General features: G+C 48.3%; 1 protein-coding gene across 1 annotated transcript in view; it reads left to right on the top strand.

The window, feature by feature from the left end:
* The first annotated feature begins 1,304 nt into the window (after window positions 1-1,304).
* Window positions 1,305-16,281, top strand: part of LOC118094551 (transmembrane protease serine 11E-like) — a 72,355-nt gene continuing 57,378 nt past the window's right edge. The window contains exons 1-3 of the mRNA XM_088656048.1: window positions 1,305-1,577; window positions 13,310-13,449; window positions 14,421-14,539. Of these exons, the coding sequence (XP_088512174.1) occupies window positions 1,435-1,577; window positions 13,310-13,449; window positions 14,421-14,539 (402 nt within the window). The 5' untranslated portion in view covers window positions 1,305-1,434. The remainder of the gene's footprint in view (window positions 1,578-13,309; window positions 13,450-14,420; window positions 14,540-16,281) is intronic.

The raw sequence follows: 16,281 nt of genomic DNA, 5'->3' as shown, positions 1-16,281 counted from the left end.
CTCCTCACATGGGCGTACCCAGGATCAAAGCTAGGGGGGCACACCAGCCACACACCCCAGCCACCCGATTGGCTAGCTGGCAATGACGTGGCCAGGATCCCCCCAGGAGGCATGGTCAACGCGCACGCCCCCCCCAGAGAAAAGGGGGCCGTTTGCAAGGCAGCACACGGAGCCACCCGCGCTTGTACTCCTGCCTCGCCCGCTCCTTTAATGGCAGCAGTGACTAAAATGAGGCAGCAGCTGCCTCCGTTGAAGAAAACCTGGACCTGGACGTGGGCTAACTTCAGCCCACACTCTTTCAAGTCACAGCGAGCACAGCACAGCTTGGTGTGTCAAAATTCGCCCAAAAACTGAGCATAACTCGGGTGGTGTGTCACTTTGAGAAAAAATGTATGCAAATGAGGTGCCGCGGAGCATTGTGGGGCAGCACTTTCTGTGCTGTGCTCGCTGTGACTTGAAGGAGTGTGGGCTGAAGTTAGCCCAGGTCCAGGTCCAGGTTTTTTTCAACAGAGGCAGCTTCGCTGCCACTGCCGTTTCACTTTAGCCAAGCAGGCTGAGGAGGAGCACAGCAGGCAGCGCCGCTGCCTGTCCTCTCCAGCTGCCCTGCTTCTAGGGGAGGGCAGCTGCCCCCCCTGCCCCATGCTGGGTACACCCATGCCTCCTTATATTCCTCTTTCTGTCCTCCCCCATTTGCTCTGGGCTCTCTATGTAGGCAAACAGACACACCCCAGATAGCCTCAAAAAAGGACTCCCAGGGTTGGCTTAATAACTTTTGCTGCCTGAAATGCAGGGCAAGATGCCACCCTCATTCCATGGACAGAAGATGGTTGGATCTTATTTCCAACACTGAAAATGGGGAAGTGACTTCTGCCGCACCTGAGGGCAGCAGTAGCTATCTTAGAGGGGAGGCCGCATGGCTCACAGTTCTGGGCTTCAGCACCTGCCACCTAAAAGGGACTAAAATGAATGGGAAGGTGGCCCTGTGGAATGGGAAGCACCTCCCATAGGAGGCTCCCAGTCTAGAGAGCCTAACACATAATTAGGAGATCAGATACATAGAGCTGTAATACGAATGACATAAGACTATCTGTGGAGGAGTGAGCAGCTGGAGACAACTGGACTGTATTCACATTGCTTGCTTATTTTATCCAGTATCCCTGAAAGAAGGAAAGGGAAGGAGCAATGGTGACGGAGAATCTCATCCGAGAGCGCTAGCTTATAAAACCCAGAGCTGGTGGCACATTTCTACCTTGGAAACTGGGGCTGGTGTGGCTGCCTTGACTGGTCTCCTACATGAGATTTTCCATGGTGCTTCTCCGAAGGACAGTGTCTAATTCTTCAAGCTGACATCTCCCCGGTGTTTCGATTTTCTCTTTGGCTCACCCACAGCTTGCATTTCCACACACGGCTGGGTGTTGCGCCACAGACATCTCCATGAAGGACCTTCCATTCACAATCTACCCTGCCTGTAACACCAGCAAGAGTTCCATATTTCATCAGCGTTCTAGGAGCGTGGATGGTTTATTCCAAACTGGGTCTGGAACCCACCTTGGCTATGATCTTTGGGGCCTGCAGGGGTAAGTAACATGAGCTCCGTCTGAGTTGTTAATGGCTATGAGTAATGCTGTTTACTTGGGAACCAGGTGGTGCTGTGGGTTAAACCACAGAGTCTAGGGCATGCTGATCAGAAGGTCGGCGGTTCAAATCCCTGCAACGGGGTGAGCTCCCGTTGCTCGGTCCCAGCTCCTGCCCACCTAGCAGTTCGAAAGCACATCAACGTGCAAGTAGATAAATAGGTACCGCTCTGGCGGGAAGGTAAACGGCGTTTCCGTGCGCTGCTCTGGTTTGCCAGAAGCAGCTTAGTCATGCTGGCCACATGACCCGGAAGCTGTCTGCAGGCAAACGCCGGCTCCCTCGGCCTATAGAGCGAGATGAGCGCCGCAACCCCAGAGTCGGACACAACTGGACCTGATGGTCAGGGGCCCCTTTTACCTTTAATGCTGTTTACATGAACTTTGGGCTTGCAAATTCAGAGTGGATCCTATGTGGAGAGGGGCTCCTGATCATCTCCTTTCCTCTAATCCCAACTTCTGACATAAAAATGGGTTTCTGTACCTCCACCAAGAAACAGTTGAGTAGGGGTTGTTGTTGTTTTTTAAAAAAACCCAAACAATTGCCCCAGTGTGGTGGAAGAATCTGCAAGTACACAGCAGATTTCTGCTTATTTTCTAAACAGGACAGGGTCCCCTGTTGGGGTTAGGATTTTAGAAGAAGAAGAAGACTCTGTACCCATGTTCTCTCATTATAATCCAAACATCTCTTAGGGCTTTCCCCCGCTTTTTGCCCTGGAACTTTCCTCGCAAAAAACCCCACTCTTTACAGCTGAATTGGAGCAAATGACAATTGCAGAAAACTCAAATTGCTGCTTGTAGTGCTTCAACTTTAAAGAGCAGGTTTTCATGCGGAAGGCTCCAGGGCAAAAAAAAGAAAGAATGTCATTTGAATGTCACGGAGCTTTAAAGCGCTTACCCGTACCTGAAAAGCGTGGGGTGAAAGGTAAGCGTGGATAAGACCTTATTTGAGCTATTCTTTGGTAATGCGAATTTAACAGAAGACATTGCATGCAAGAGCAGAGATAAGAAAGAGTAGATGTATCTTCATCAGAGGAAGAAGTAGGAGATAAGACTTATTGGAGTAGTAGGAGGACAACTCTCATCAGGTGAAAGAGAGGGGAAGGTCTGATTTCATCAGGTCTGTTTCAGACTCAGTGCTTTGAAGATCAATCCCCAAGGAACAAAGGTGTTTGCGGTTCGAGGACCCCCCCCCCCCCGCGAGAAAGGAAGACACAGCGACACATGGAATTTGAGTTAATGGGTAAAATAAGGCCACAACTTTATTGGTTAGAGGAAGTGAGAGGTATTGGCTTAGGCATTGGACACCCTAGCAAGCATGACCCCACCATACCTGCCAAGTTGCTATCAGAGAAATAAGGGACCGGGCCGGAAATAGCAGACCGGAAGTAGCACTGCCGGCTTTTTGGAACTGGGCGGAGCATGCTCAGAAGTGACTTTTGATGCTGCTTTGCCCAGTTCCAAAATGGCCGCCATGCCAGAAGTCGCACTGCAGCCATTTTGGAACTGGGCAGAGCAGCATCAAAAGTCGCTTTGGAGCATGCTCCGCCCAGTTCCAAAATGGCCGCCGCGCCAGAATAAACTGGGGAAAAACAAAAAAATCTGTTTTTTCAGCTAGGAACAGCTGGAAAAACGGGGATTTCCCGGGGAAAACGGGATACTTGGCAGCTAAGGACCCCACCCTGCTCTGCGGGGGGTCCTATCAGGTTAACACCCCAAGGGAGGAGCCTGTTGATGCAAATACAACTGAATGCTCCCCCTGGTGTCACCGGGGGTCGTGCCATGGCCCTAGCCTTAGCAGGGCATCGGACGGGATCCACGGCCACTGGATCCCTTAAGGGGATACCCCTATAAGAGGAGAGTTGGATGATGGCCACAACCAGTCCTCAAACACACCAGACAACTCCAGATTCCAATGCCTAACCGCCAAATACCGAAGGAAGTTGTGACGAATTGCTACGAGGTAGGCGAAAAAGCCAAGAGGCCGGTGTCAATTAGCCAAATGGATAAAAAAAAACTCCTACCAGGCCCCTTGGGCAACCAAGGCAACCAACCGAAGTCCATAGCAAGGTCAAAGCACACACACAAAGGGAAGACCTAAAGGGAGGGTGGGCGGGAGATCCGTCGGGATGCAGCAGGAGAAAGAGGATTCCCCTGCTGCCGCGCAGATTTAAATGTCCGTAAAGCCCGCCCCCAGGCCGGCCCTATTGGCCAGCCAGAGGCTTGGCATGGCAGCAGGGATTGGCTGCAGCAGGGGGCCGATACACGTCCCCCTGCTTGCCGCGAGGAGCATGTCCCGCCCGCAAAGTCTCCCCTCGTGGAGGAGGAGAGATCTAACTTGACAGTGTTTTGGATGCACGGTGAGCACTTCCAATTGGCGAAAGTGACAGAGAGCTCAGTTTTCAGGGTGACTCTGAGTTCATGCTCAATCCCCATTTATTTATACTCTGGTTGTATGGAAATTTTACACAAACCACTCTGCTGTATGCCCTCCGACATAGGAAGTCTCTGGATTAGAGATTTAAAACTTACCTAATGTGGTTTGGTGTGCATGCACACACGCACGTACTGTACACACACACACACACACACACACAAACAAACTTTTAAAGGCACCTAGTCCGGGACAGAGTGGGGAAAGAGAAGGGAGCAAACCAGAGAGGCTCAATTGGTCATGGCTCAATCTTCCTTCCTAGGGGACTCTGGGAACTGTAGTTCTCTGAGGGCGAATAGAGGTTTCTCATAACCCCCAGCATTGCTAACAAACGACAGCTCTCGGGATTCTTTGGGGGAAAGCCATGCAGTGCCGGATTTACATATAAGCTAAACAAGCTATAGCTTAGGGCCCCACTCTCTCTCCCCCCCCCCAACATACTTCTTCTTAATTGTATTTCAGTTCAACAATTACTTTGATAAAATACATATTTTGTTACGCGCAAATGGCTTTAGATACCTACCGTATTAGGTCCATAAATTACCATATAGCATATATTCAAAAAACAGCGGCCATTTGTTGTTGACAAAGAACAGCTGGACATATAAAGGGCCCCATTACCTTCAGTAGCTTAGGGCCTCATCAAACCTAAATCCGGCCCTGAAGCCATGATTGTTTAAAGTGGCATGGTACTGCTTTAAATGCACAGTGCAGATGGATAAAGAGGATTTGGCACATGAAGGAGCGTCTCCACACCCATTGTTCTGCCCGGACACTGAGGTCCAGTACCGAGGGCCTTCTGGCGGTTCCCTCATTGCGAGAAGCCAAGTTGCAGGGAACCAGACAGAGGGCCTTCTCGGTGGTGGCACCCGCCCTGTGGAACGCCCTCCCACCGGAGGTCAAAGAAAAAAACAGCTACCAGATTTTTAGAAGACATCTGAAGGCAGCCCTGTTTAGGGAGGCTTTTAATGTTTAATAGATTATTTTATTTAATTTTTTCTGTTGTAAGCCACCCAGAGTGGCTGGGGAAACCCAGCCAGATGGACGGGGATATAAATAATATGTTGTTGTTGTTGTTGTTGTTGTTGTTGTTGTTGTTAGGCCGCAATGCCACTCCCCTTCCCTCTTGTGCTGGACTCGCCACCCTCCCAGAAGACCTGAAAATGCTGGGTAATTCTAGACATTTAAAAAAAAAAAAACTCCTGAGATTCACCAGAGCTGCTCCCCCCACCCCACCCCAAATGACACATTTTGTGTGCAAAGCCCACCCAGGTAGCAGAATGTTTGGTTTCAGGACTTGGCAACTCCAGTTCGTTTACATACTTGGAGAGAACAAAACATGTGCCACAATCCTACGATGTCTTGCTCAAGAGCAATCTCTGCACCGCCTGCCAGCCTTCTGCCTAGAAGCATTTTCGTGACAGGAGGACAGACAGCCAATTAAAGTCTTTCCCTATCACTACATGCTCAGGCTGGAGAGAGAGAGAGCTTTCGCCTGCTGAACTTCTGTCACTTAACGCTTAAAGGCACCGATCCCCAGATGAGGTTAAAAGTCGATCACCTCATAGGAAGGACCATTAAACGACAGGAATGGCCTTGGAGGATTTGTTTTCTGGGAACAGAAGCTGAACTTACTGGGGGGAAACACAAGAGGGTTTTAATTTGGAGGAGAGTATTTGTGTGGGGAAACTTCCAAAGGGCACAATTGCAGCCTGGCAATGAAAACGGTGGCATTCGCCTAGTGTCTGGGTGTAACTGGTTACAGGTAGGTAGCTGTGTTGGTCTGACGTAGTCGAAACAAAATAAAAAAAATTCCTTCCAGTAGCACCTTAAGAGACCAACTAAGTTTGTCATTGGTATGAGCTTTCGTGTGCATGGTATCTAGAGAAGTGTGCATGCACACGAAAGCTCATACCAATGACAAACTTAGTTGGTCTCTAAGGTGCAACTGGAAGGAATTTTTTTATTGGGTGTAACTGGTAAAGCAGCACAACTTGTGCCAATTTTCCATTTAGTGGGTGGGTGAAAAAAAAAATTATGACTGTAAATTGCAGCAGCAGCTCAAGGTTGTACAGCAGGAAAAGTAGCAAGCCGGAGGATGCGACAGAGAGCTGGGCCCCCCACCCGTCCTTTGGCTTGCTTCATGCAGTTCCAGGATGCTTGTTTAAGGTTGAAAGGGTTAGGAAGAAATGTTAAGCATGTGTATCTACGTGCTTGAACTTTTCGAAAAGAAGATTCCCGTTTCAGAGGAGAAGTGAGGCTATAGTGTCTATTATAAGGACTCTGAAATCCGAGGGTGGGAAGCTTAGAGAAGCTAAGGAACCATTGCGTGTCGAGGTTGCCAGACATCCCCCCTAAATAACACACACCGCACACAGAATTTTAGTTTGGGTTTTGGCATTAATTTGGCCACAACTTTATTTAAATACAATTAAATGTGAGTGTTGGTTTAGGCATTGGTTAATCCATCTGTCCCCCGCCTGGGACAGATCAGCTCCGACTTCCCTAGCCGTATAGGGAAGTGAAGTAAACACCCCATGGGAGAGGAGGTAGCTGTGTCCAGGCACTCTCCCCTTGACCAGAAATGCTCCCCAAGGCTTGTGCTCTGTAATGGCCCCAGCCCCGCCCGTTGCGGGGGTGTATGGACTAGAGCCCCGGAGCCCCAGGATTCCTTTAACGGAATGCTTCTATGTGGAGCAACAATTTTAATGAGGGGTAGGCACCTCCATGCCAAACCCCTCCACCAACCAGAATTATTTAACCAATGCCTAACCGCCAAGTTGTGACGATTTGCTAAGCAGTAGGCAAAAACCAATGGCAACAGCCAATCAGCCAAATGGCAAAATTCCTACTGGGCCCTTGCAAAGCAATGTCAGGCTAAATAAAAGGCAAAGCAATGTCAGGCTAAACCATTAGAAAAAAGCCGGTGGGCGGAAGGGAGATCCGAAGCAGTTTGCAAAAGTGAAACTAACTGCTGGACACTGAGGTTTTAAGGGTCACTTCCTGTCAATCAAATTCGCTACATGCTTTTTACCCCAGCAACCCAGAAGGGTCCTATCACACACACTCCCTCTCATCCAACACCATCCCCAACCCCGAAGATATCTTTTAACCCTTCCGCAACCCGCGCTCTCCCTGATTGGAGAACACGCTTTGTCATCTCCTGCTTTCATTGACGGACGAAGAGACACTGGGAAATGCAGCTTGCTGCTCAAACCTTTCCGCTATCCCTGGCGTTATTCGGTGGTGGGAATGTTGCATTGTGTTAAGCTAAGGTTACCAGACGTCCCCGTTTCCCGGGGACAGCCCCCAGATTTACAAATCTGTCCCCATAGAAAATCCATTGAAGTTGAAATGTGTCCCCGGGGTTTATTGAAAAAAATCTGGTACCCTTATGTTAAGCTGGCTGTTCTGAACACCCCTACAGTCAAATTTGGATTCTGGGTCAGGGGAAATCGCTCCGCTTTGAATTTTGGTTAGTGGAAGAGGAAAATAGGTACCTTTAAAAGCTAGTCACTTTGCATAAAAAGGTAAAGGTAAAGGGACCCCTGACCATTAGGTCCAGTCGTGACCGACTCTGGGGTTGCGCGCTCATCTCGCATTATTGGCCGAGGGAGCCAGCGTATAGCTTCCAGGTCATGTGGCCAGCATGACAAAGCCGCTTCTGGCAAACCAGAGCAGCACATGGAAACGCCGTTTACCTTCCCGCTGTAGCGGTTCCTATTTATCTACTTGCATTTTGACGTGCTTTCGAACTGCTAGGTTGGCAGGAGCTGGGACCAAGCAACAGGAGCTCACCCCGTCACAGGGATTCGAACCGCCGACCTTCTGATCAGCAAGCCCTAGGCTCTGTGGTTTAACCACAGCGCCACCTGGGTCCCTCCACAGCGCCACCTGGGTCCCCAGAGACTAATTTCTAGCCTGCTGAAATAAAAGATAAAACTCATGTTGATTTTTGTCACAGCCAATACCATCCAGCGTACAGTAGATTCAATATACTGTTATGAGTTCGTGGGTGCTAAGTTTCTCGGGCAAGTGGATGCTAGAATTTAATTAAGGCATGGGATGTCAAAAGCTAATTAGGATAGGCTAGTTGACCCATGTGTGTATTTGAGCTGTGTACTAGATGCTCCTAATCCTCTGGAATCAACATGTGTCAATAGCTAATTAAGCCAGGACTAAGCCAGTGAGTTGATAGACTGGAAATAAGGAGCGATTAGGACAAGTAAGGATCAAGGACAAATCTCATTTGCAAATGAGTGGCTCTCCCTCCCTCTCTCAGCTGAGAGTTAGTTTTAAAAAGCAAGGCTGGTGTTTTAGATGAGATTTTTAGACTGCAGTTGGGAGATATGCAATGGAGATAGTAAAGCAGTGGGCTGGAGAGCAATGAGTTCTCCAAGGCTGCCGTAGCACTGGGTGAAGCGAGGGTACTTTGGAGAGTGGTGCTGGGAAGCCTTCAATCATAGGCTCCGGTTGGATATATTCAAAGGTAAAAAGGTAAAAGACCCCCTGACAGTTAAGTCCAGTCGCAAATGACTCTGGGGTTGCAGCGCTCATCTCGCTTTGCTGGCCGAGGGAGCTGATGTTTGTCCGCAGACAGTTTTTCCGGGTCATGTGGCCAGCATGACTAAGCCGCTTCTGGCGAAACCAGAGCAGCGCACGGAAACGCTGTTTACCTTCCCACCGGAGCGGTACCTATTTATCTACTTGCACTTTGACGTGCTTTCGAACTGCTAGGTTGGCAGGAGCTGGGACCGAGCAACGGGAGCTCACCCCGTCGCGAGGATTCGAACCGCTGACCTTCTGATCGGCAAGCCCTAGGCTCAGTTGTCTAGACCACAGCGCCACCCGCGTTGCTTGGATATATGGTAAAGGACTCTTGGATAGTTAAGTCCAATCAAAGGTGACTATGGGGTTGCGGCTTTCATCTCACTTTCAGGCCGAGGGAGCCGGAGTTTGTCCACAGAAAGCTTTCCGGGTCATGTGGCCAGCAGGACTAAAGCACTTCTGATGCAACGGAACGCTGTGACGGAAACCAGAGTGCATGGAAACGCTGCTTACCTTCCCGCTTCAGTCTACTTGCACTGGCGTGCTTTTGAACTGCTAGGTTGACAGGAGCTGGGACAGAGCAACGGGAGCTCACTCTGTTGCGGAGATTCAAACCGCTGACCTTCTGATCAGCAAGCCCAAGAGGCTCAGTGGTTTAGACTACAGTGCCACCTGCGTCCCTGTATGTGTACATAGGCCATGTATCATAAAGACAACATAGTCTCCGCTGTGCCTCATTTTCCAAAAGGAAACATGGACCCTGGGGAAATGCCTGGAATCCCAGAAATCTTGCACCGCTCAGAGATTGGGGTGGCATGTAAGAGTACTGCTATGTACTGAGCTGAATCCTAGAACAATAGGATCCAGAATGCAGCAGTCTGATTGGTCTACAGGAGCCACCCAATCCAGCTCCTGGTGGAAGTGAATCAGCGACCTGATTGGTCTACAGGAGCCACCCAATCCAGCTCCAGGTGGAAGTGAATCAGCGACCTGATTGGCCTGCAGGAGCAGCCAATCAGGCTTCTGGAGGAAGTGAATCTGCAACCTGATTGGCCTACAGGAGCAGCCCGGAATTAGCCAACCACTTGGGGGAAAGTTTTGGGGAAAGTTTCATTCACTGTTTTACAAGCTGCAATAAAGAGCATGAAAGCACTATAGGACTCCCAGTATATTTCAAGTATCTTATATTTGCTTCTCAGTTCTCTCCCAGTTCTTAGAGAGATGGAGGCCCACAGACAAGAGGCTGAATTGCTGGATATGATTCTTCACTCTAGTGCCAAGCGCTGTCATTTTGACATGCCAGAATATTCAGTTATCCTCTGGGCCTTGCACAGTACTCTCTCCATCTCTGCACTTGTGTGTGGGGGGAAGCAATATCTATGGTAATGAGACTTCTGTAGCCCAAGGGAGCAGCATAACCCTTTTACTACATGAAAGCTGTACACGTCTGCAGTTTTACTTACAGAAATTAACAAGTAAGAAGCAATGCAGTTCATAGCAGGACAGTGCTAGCCGTAGTTTAGCGTTGGCAATTGTTTAAAAATAATTTTAAAATCTCATTTGCAGTTGGAAATTAAGGGCTTTATTTATTTCCTGATGCCAACTCTTTCCTGCCTGAGGAAACTGAAAGTGTCACAATTAAGTAGAAACTTTTGGTGCAGATAAACAATGTCTGCGATGGGATTAAGAAAATTAATTTTGTTTGATGCAGGACAAAGATAACTCAGGAGTATAACCAGCCAGCTTCTTATATGTACTGGCATTCAGGCTGCATTCACATGGCAGTTTATTCGATTTTCATGACACTTCCCTGTTAGGTCCTAGGTTATATTTGAGCTTCCACCCTACGTAAGAGCCACTTCTGGAACAATAATGGTATAGCTACCAGTTTGGTGCTCATTTCCATGTTTTCGGCTTCCATAAAAACAACCCCGTTTGCAAATAATATCATAACAAGTGCTAAACTTGCACTATATTCCACTATAAAGGTAAAGGTAAAGGGGCCCCTTACCATCAGGTCCAGTCGTGTCCAACTCTGGGGTTGCGGCACTCATCTTGCTCTATAGGCCGAGGGAGCCAGCGTTTGTCCGCAGACAGCTTCATAGTCACGTGGCCAGCATGACAAAGCTGCTTCTGGCGAACCAGAGCAGTGCACGGAAACGCCGTTTACCTTCCCGCCAGAGTGGTCCCTATTTATCTACTTGCACTTTGATGTGCTTTCGAACTGCTAGGTGGGCAGGAGCTGGGACCAAGCAACGGGAGCTCACCCCGTTGCAGGGATTTGAACCGCTGACCTTCTGATCAGCAAGCCCTAGACTCTGTGGTTTAACCCACAGCGCCACCTGGGTCCCTATATTCCACTAGTAGTTTCATAATTTTGGCCACCTCCACATGCCTAATGGTAGGGCCAGTGCCCCTCCCCTAATTATCAGCCAGCATGCTCAGTCCTCATAGGGCTGATTTTGGCACACACCTCTTGGGTGTCTCCCTCCCTTAGAGAATGAGGTTTTTTGTTTTGTTTTTTGGACTTCTGCAAACCTCAGGGTCTTCTGGAGCCTACAGATGCCTCCGTCTTGTGTCTCTGGATGCTGTTTTGACCACATGAGGATCTACACTTGGAGAATGAGTTTGCTGTTAGCAAATATGATTCTGTGTGTGTTTGTCCTGCTCTTACCTTCAAGGAGCTCAGGGTGCCTTCCTGACGTCTTTTTCACCCCTTCTGTCCTTGTAACGATTCTGTGAGGTAGGTTAGGTTGAGAGACAGTAACTGCCCAAGGTCAGCTGGTTCTCATTTTGCAATCAAACCTAGGACTGCTTGCCATGTGTTTTATTGCCATAGCGGCAGTTTTTCATCGGACCAAGAGACAGTGCAATATAATAATAATAATAATAATAATAATAATAATAATAATTACTTATACCCCATCCATCTGTCTGGGTCTCCCCAGCCATACTCTGGGCAGCTCCCAACAGAATATTAAAAACACGATAAAACTTCAAACATTAAAAACTGCTTTTAAAGGGCTGCTTTTAGATGTCTTCTAAAATCAGATAGTTTATTTCCTTGACATCTGATGGGAGGGCGTTCCACAGGACGGGCCCTCTGCCTTGTTCCCTGTAACTAGTAGCGTAGTAATGGGGGAATGGGGGGCACCTCTGACGGCCGCCACCATTGAGGAGAAGCCCCGATGCAAGCGAGACTGCCTCATCGTATGCCTCCTGTTTGCCGCCCCGGGCAGCCAGGCGACTAGCTACGCCGCTGCCAGTAACTCCACTTCTTGCAGTGAGGGAACCACCAGAAAGCCCTCGGAGCTGGACCTCAGTGTCCGGGCTGGATGGTGGGGGTGGAGACGCTCCTTCAGGTATACTGGGCAGTGGCCGTTTAGGGCTTCAAAGGTCAGCACCAACACTTTGAATTGTGCTTGGAAACGTACTGGGAGCCAATGTAGGTCTTTCAAGACCGGTGTTATGTGGTCCTGGCGGCCACTCCCAGTCACCAGTCTAGCTGCTGCATTCTGGATTAGTTGTAGCTTCTGGGTCATCTTCAAATATAGCCCCACGTAGAGCGCATTGCAGTAGTATACTGTATAGTTGAACTAGAACTGGAGAAATTAGTTCACTGGGTGACTTTGGATCATCTGGCGACTTCTTGCAACCAAACCTACATTGCAGGGTTGTGTGTATTCAAAGAGGGTTCAAAGAGAAGAACTATGGACACACGCCTGACCTCCCTGGGAAAAGTCTGGGACAGAAAATACAATTCACAACAACTGTGTTGATTTCTTAAAAGTTCAATTTGAGATTCCAAGCGTGCATTTATTTGCTTTGAAGACGGCTAACATACCAAAGGTTTTTGTTCACAAACTTGATGAGATTTATTTGGAATGGATGTTGCATGTTTAAATTAAATAAATAGATTACAGTGGTACCTTGCAAGACGAATGCCCTGCAAGACGAATTTTTCGCAAGACGAATGCGTCTTGCGATCTGATGGTGACTCGCAAGACGAATTTGTTTTGCGAAAAATTCATCTTGTGAATCACGGTTTCCCATAGGAATGCATTGAAATTTAATTAATGCGTTCCTATATATGGGCAAAAAAAGAAATTTCAGTGCATTCCTATCGGAAACCGTGATTCGCAAGACGAATTTTTCGCAAAACGAATTGGCTCGCGGAACGAATTAAATTTGTCTAGCGAGGCACCACTGTATATTGTATTTGTGGTTATCGTAAGACTGGTCCTTTGTAAGCATTGGTACATTGTAAGCATTTGTACTTAAGTTGTACCCCTCATTCCCAGAGTGCTTGTTAGGTTCTCTTTACTCAACATCACTATATGACACAGGTAACAGTTCGAAGTCTTATTGAGGTCAGTTTCATGGTTAAAGGAAGTAACTTATCCAACACTTGAGACTCGAGTCACATTCACACCATGCATCTAAAGCCGTCAGTGCCCATTTAAAGCATGTGACTTCTCCAAAAGGCTTCAGAGTTTACTCCTCACAGAGCTACAGTTGCCAGCACTCTTAATAAACTATAGTTCCCAGGATTCTTTGCAGTGTGAGTCTGTGTGCCATGTGCTTTAAATGAGACAGGCTTGATTTAATTTCGGATGCCTTACCAAAGTAGGAAGAAAAGATTGGGGGCAATGGTTCTGTTTATTAAATGATGGAAAGATTTTGCTGGCTTTTTCAGAGCGCAGCAGTCAGCTAGAAGACACAGAGACTTTGAACCATGGAAGATCCTTCTCATCATTTTGGGCGCTTCGATTGCAGCAGCCATCGCCATCGGTCTCTTCGTTTACTTCATACACTTTCCGCAAGACAGGAAATATGGTAAATATCGTGTTCGATTTGTAGAGCTGCTTCCTGATGAATGGAAGTATTGGACCTGTCACTTTTGCATGGGGTCTGGGTAAAAGCCAGATCCAGTAGAATCAAAATGGCTTCCTGCAATCAAATTAAATATTATAGATTCGCCCTAGTATTCTAGTATTCGCCAAAACAAAAAAACATTGCTCCAAGGCCCAGATCCTAATGGGTCTCATCATGATTTTTGGATGGCGATACCAGTAACAAATAATAGAACACAGTTGTGATCCATGATTTGATTGTGGTCTTTGAGTATCGCTTATAAAAACGATGAGGATCCATAACTATCTGTGCCCTGGATTCATTTTTTTGCACCTTTGCAGTGCAAGAAGGCATCAGATCCATGTTTTTTATGATTCAGAGAATGGAGGCAAATTTGACAGTGGTTATGGGGAGGGAACCATTGGGGTGTGTGTGAATCATTCAATTCCACTAGGATCCAGTGTGTCTGAGCACACATAGTTGTCTTTTCTTGCTTTTTCTTGACTCCATCCCCAGTCACTCTGCCTGCCCCCTCTACTGGTCTCCCACATCAGTTCCATTTCCCTTCTAGTCTCTCAGTTGCTCCACTTTCTGTTCAGCCGCTCAAGAAACAGAAGTCAGACCCTTATGTATATACAGAGGGTGGGGTGGGTGGGAATGGGTGAAGGGCTGATGGGAGTGGTAAACCTGTAGATGGCTGTTAACGACTGCTGATGATACTTTCAAGTGTATCTGATGATACTTTTAAGTGTATCACACGAAAGCTTATACCAAAATAAAAACTTAGTTGGTCTTTAAGGTGCTACTGAAGGAATTTTTTTGTTTTGCTTCGACTCAGACCAACACGGCTACCTACCTGTAACTAGTGGAATGTAATTATTGGTGATTCTGGAGCGATGTGGACTTTTTAACACAACAGAGGCCTTATCCTTCCCCCACTTTTTCTTTTACAGATCAGAGATTAACCTATTTCAGCAGCAACTTCAAAATTATGGGCGTCCAGTACAATCCTGCTTTGTCTCGACAGTCCTCAGATAGATTTAGAGACGCAGGAAATTGGATTGAGAAACTGGTACGTGCAACTTATTTGTTCATCACAATTATTTAGTTTCACTGTTGAGATGCAAATCCTTCTAAGGCGGCTTACAAGTAGCGTGGAACGACATCTAAAAGAATACGCAATAAGCAATATCAAGAAATTGGGAAGCCCTTGGGATCCTTCCCATTGGGCAGTTGCGAGGAGATGTCCCTGGAGAGGGTGGGAACAGGCTCTGAGGACATTTTCCCTTCCTGCTTGCCTACTGCCACCTTGTTCTCCTGGATCGTTGTCACAGGGCAGTTGGTGGTTTATGATCTCCCTATCCCAGAGGTTTCCAAACTTTTTGAGTCCATGGCTCCCTTGGCCATCTACATTCTTTCTGTGGCACCCCTGTGGGGCTCAAGAGCCCAGTTATGTCACCCTCTTGGCTGCAGAGCTGGCAGCCTCACCCTTTTTCGAACACCCTCCCTTGTGGAGTGTTTCCTCAGCTTCCTCTCCTCTCCTTAGCATACCTGCCAAGTTCCAGCCTGAGAAATAAGGGACCGGACTGCAAGTAGCAGACCGGAAGTAGCGCTGCCGCCATTTTGGAACTGGGCGGAGCATGCTCAGAAGTGACTTTTGATGCTGCTGTGCCCAGTTCCAAAATGGCCGCCACACCAGAAGTCACGCTGCAGCCATTTTGGAACTGGGCACAGCAGCATCAAAAGTCGCTTCTGAGCATGCTCCGCCCAATTCCAAAATGGCCGCCGCGCCAGAATAAACCGGGGGAAAAATATCTGTTTTTCCGGCTGGGAACAGCTGGGAAAACGGGGGTTTCCCGGGGAATACGGGAGACTTGGCAGCTATGCTCCTTAGGAGTCTTCTGGGCAGCTGCTACCCCTGATCTCTGAGCTGCCCCCCTGCCCCCAAGAGAGGTGCCTCCTGAAACTGCCCCACAGTGGCCTGGGAATAGGATGCCCCCAGCCTTAGTGGCCCAACAGAGATTGGCCAAGGTGAACATGAGGCCAGCACCTTACTTTGGGAGGCAGCAGTGGGCGCTGCCAGGCCTGCATGGCAGAAAGGCTCCCCTTCAGCACCGGGCACTCAGCTCCCAGGCAGGTCTTGCACGCAGCAAGCACAAGAAAGGCCAGTGCAGCGCCTGCCCGGCCTCCCACTTGTCTGTCCATTCCCAACAGCAAGGGCTTCTTCCCCCACTTGCCTGCTTACTCCGAGGCTGCCTTAGCTCCTGACAACCAGCGCCTCCTGACCAGCAAGCCTTTGGGAGGCAGAGACACAAGAAGGCATCCGAGGAAGGGAATGAAAGTGGGACAGAGGCCAGTGTTGCCCACAGCACCACTGACCACCATTCAAGGCACCCGGGGTGCCATGGCACACTGGTTGAAAACCACTGCCCTGTCCTATTTTTCCTCCTGTCCTCATTGCTCAGCAGTACCAATTCTAGGAAATAAGAATGATGGGTAGTTGTTTTCCCCAACACCTGCTTCTAACATTGTGTCAGACCCCAGCAAAAACAGATAAGGTCTGCTGAATGTGATCATCAAGTCGCTATCTGAACAGGGGTAAAAGCTAGACTTGTGTCTGTGTCCTTGGCCTGTGGCATTCATAGGACGGAAAGGATTATTGATGTATTTGGACTATTTGTGGAAGGCATGGGAAACCTGGGGGTCTCCAGATGTGGTTGGAAGTCTTCACACCACTAAATTCACAGGTAGATTGAGGGGAGAACAATCAGCTTGTTTCTTCCTAAAGTGAGGGGAAATGACCAAGGCCAGGGG

The sequence above is a fragment of the Zootoca vivipara genome, chromosome 12, assembly GCF_965207765.1.
Source record: "Zootoca vivipara chromosome 12, rZooViv2.hap1.1, whole genome shotgun sequence".
NCBI lineage: Eukaryota > Metazoa > Chordata > Lepidosauria > Squamata > Lacertidae > Zootoca > Zootoca vivipara.
The sequence above is the reverse complement of the archived record's forward strand: the minus strand, read 5'-3'. Positions and strand labels throughout refer to the sequence as shown.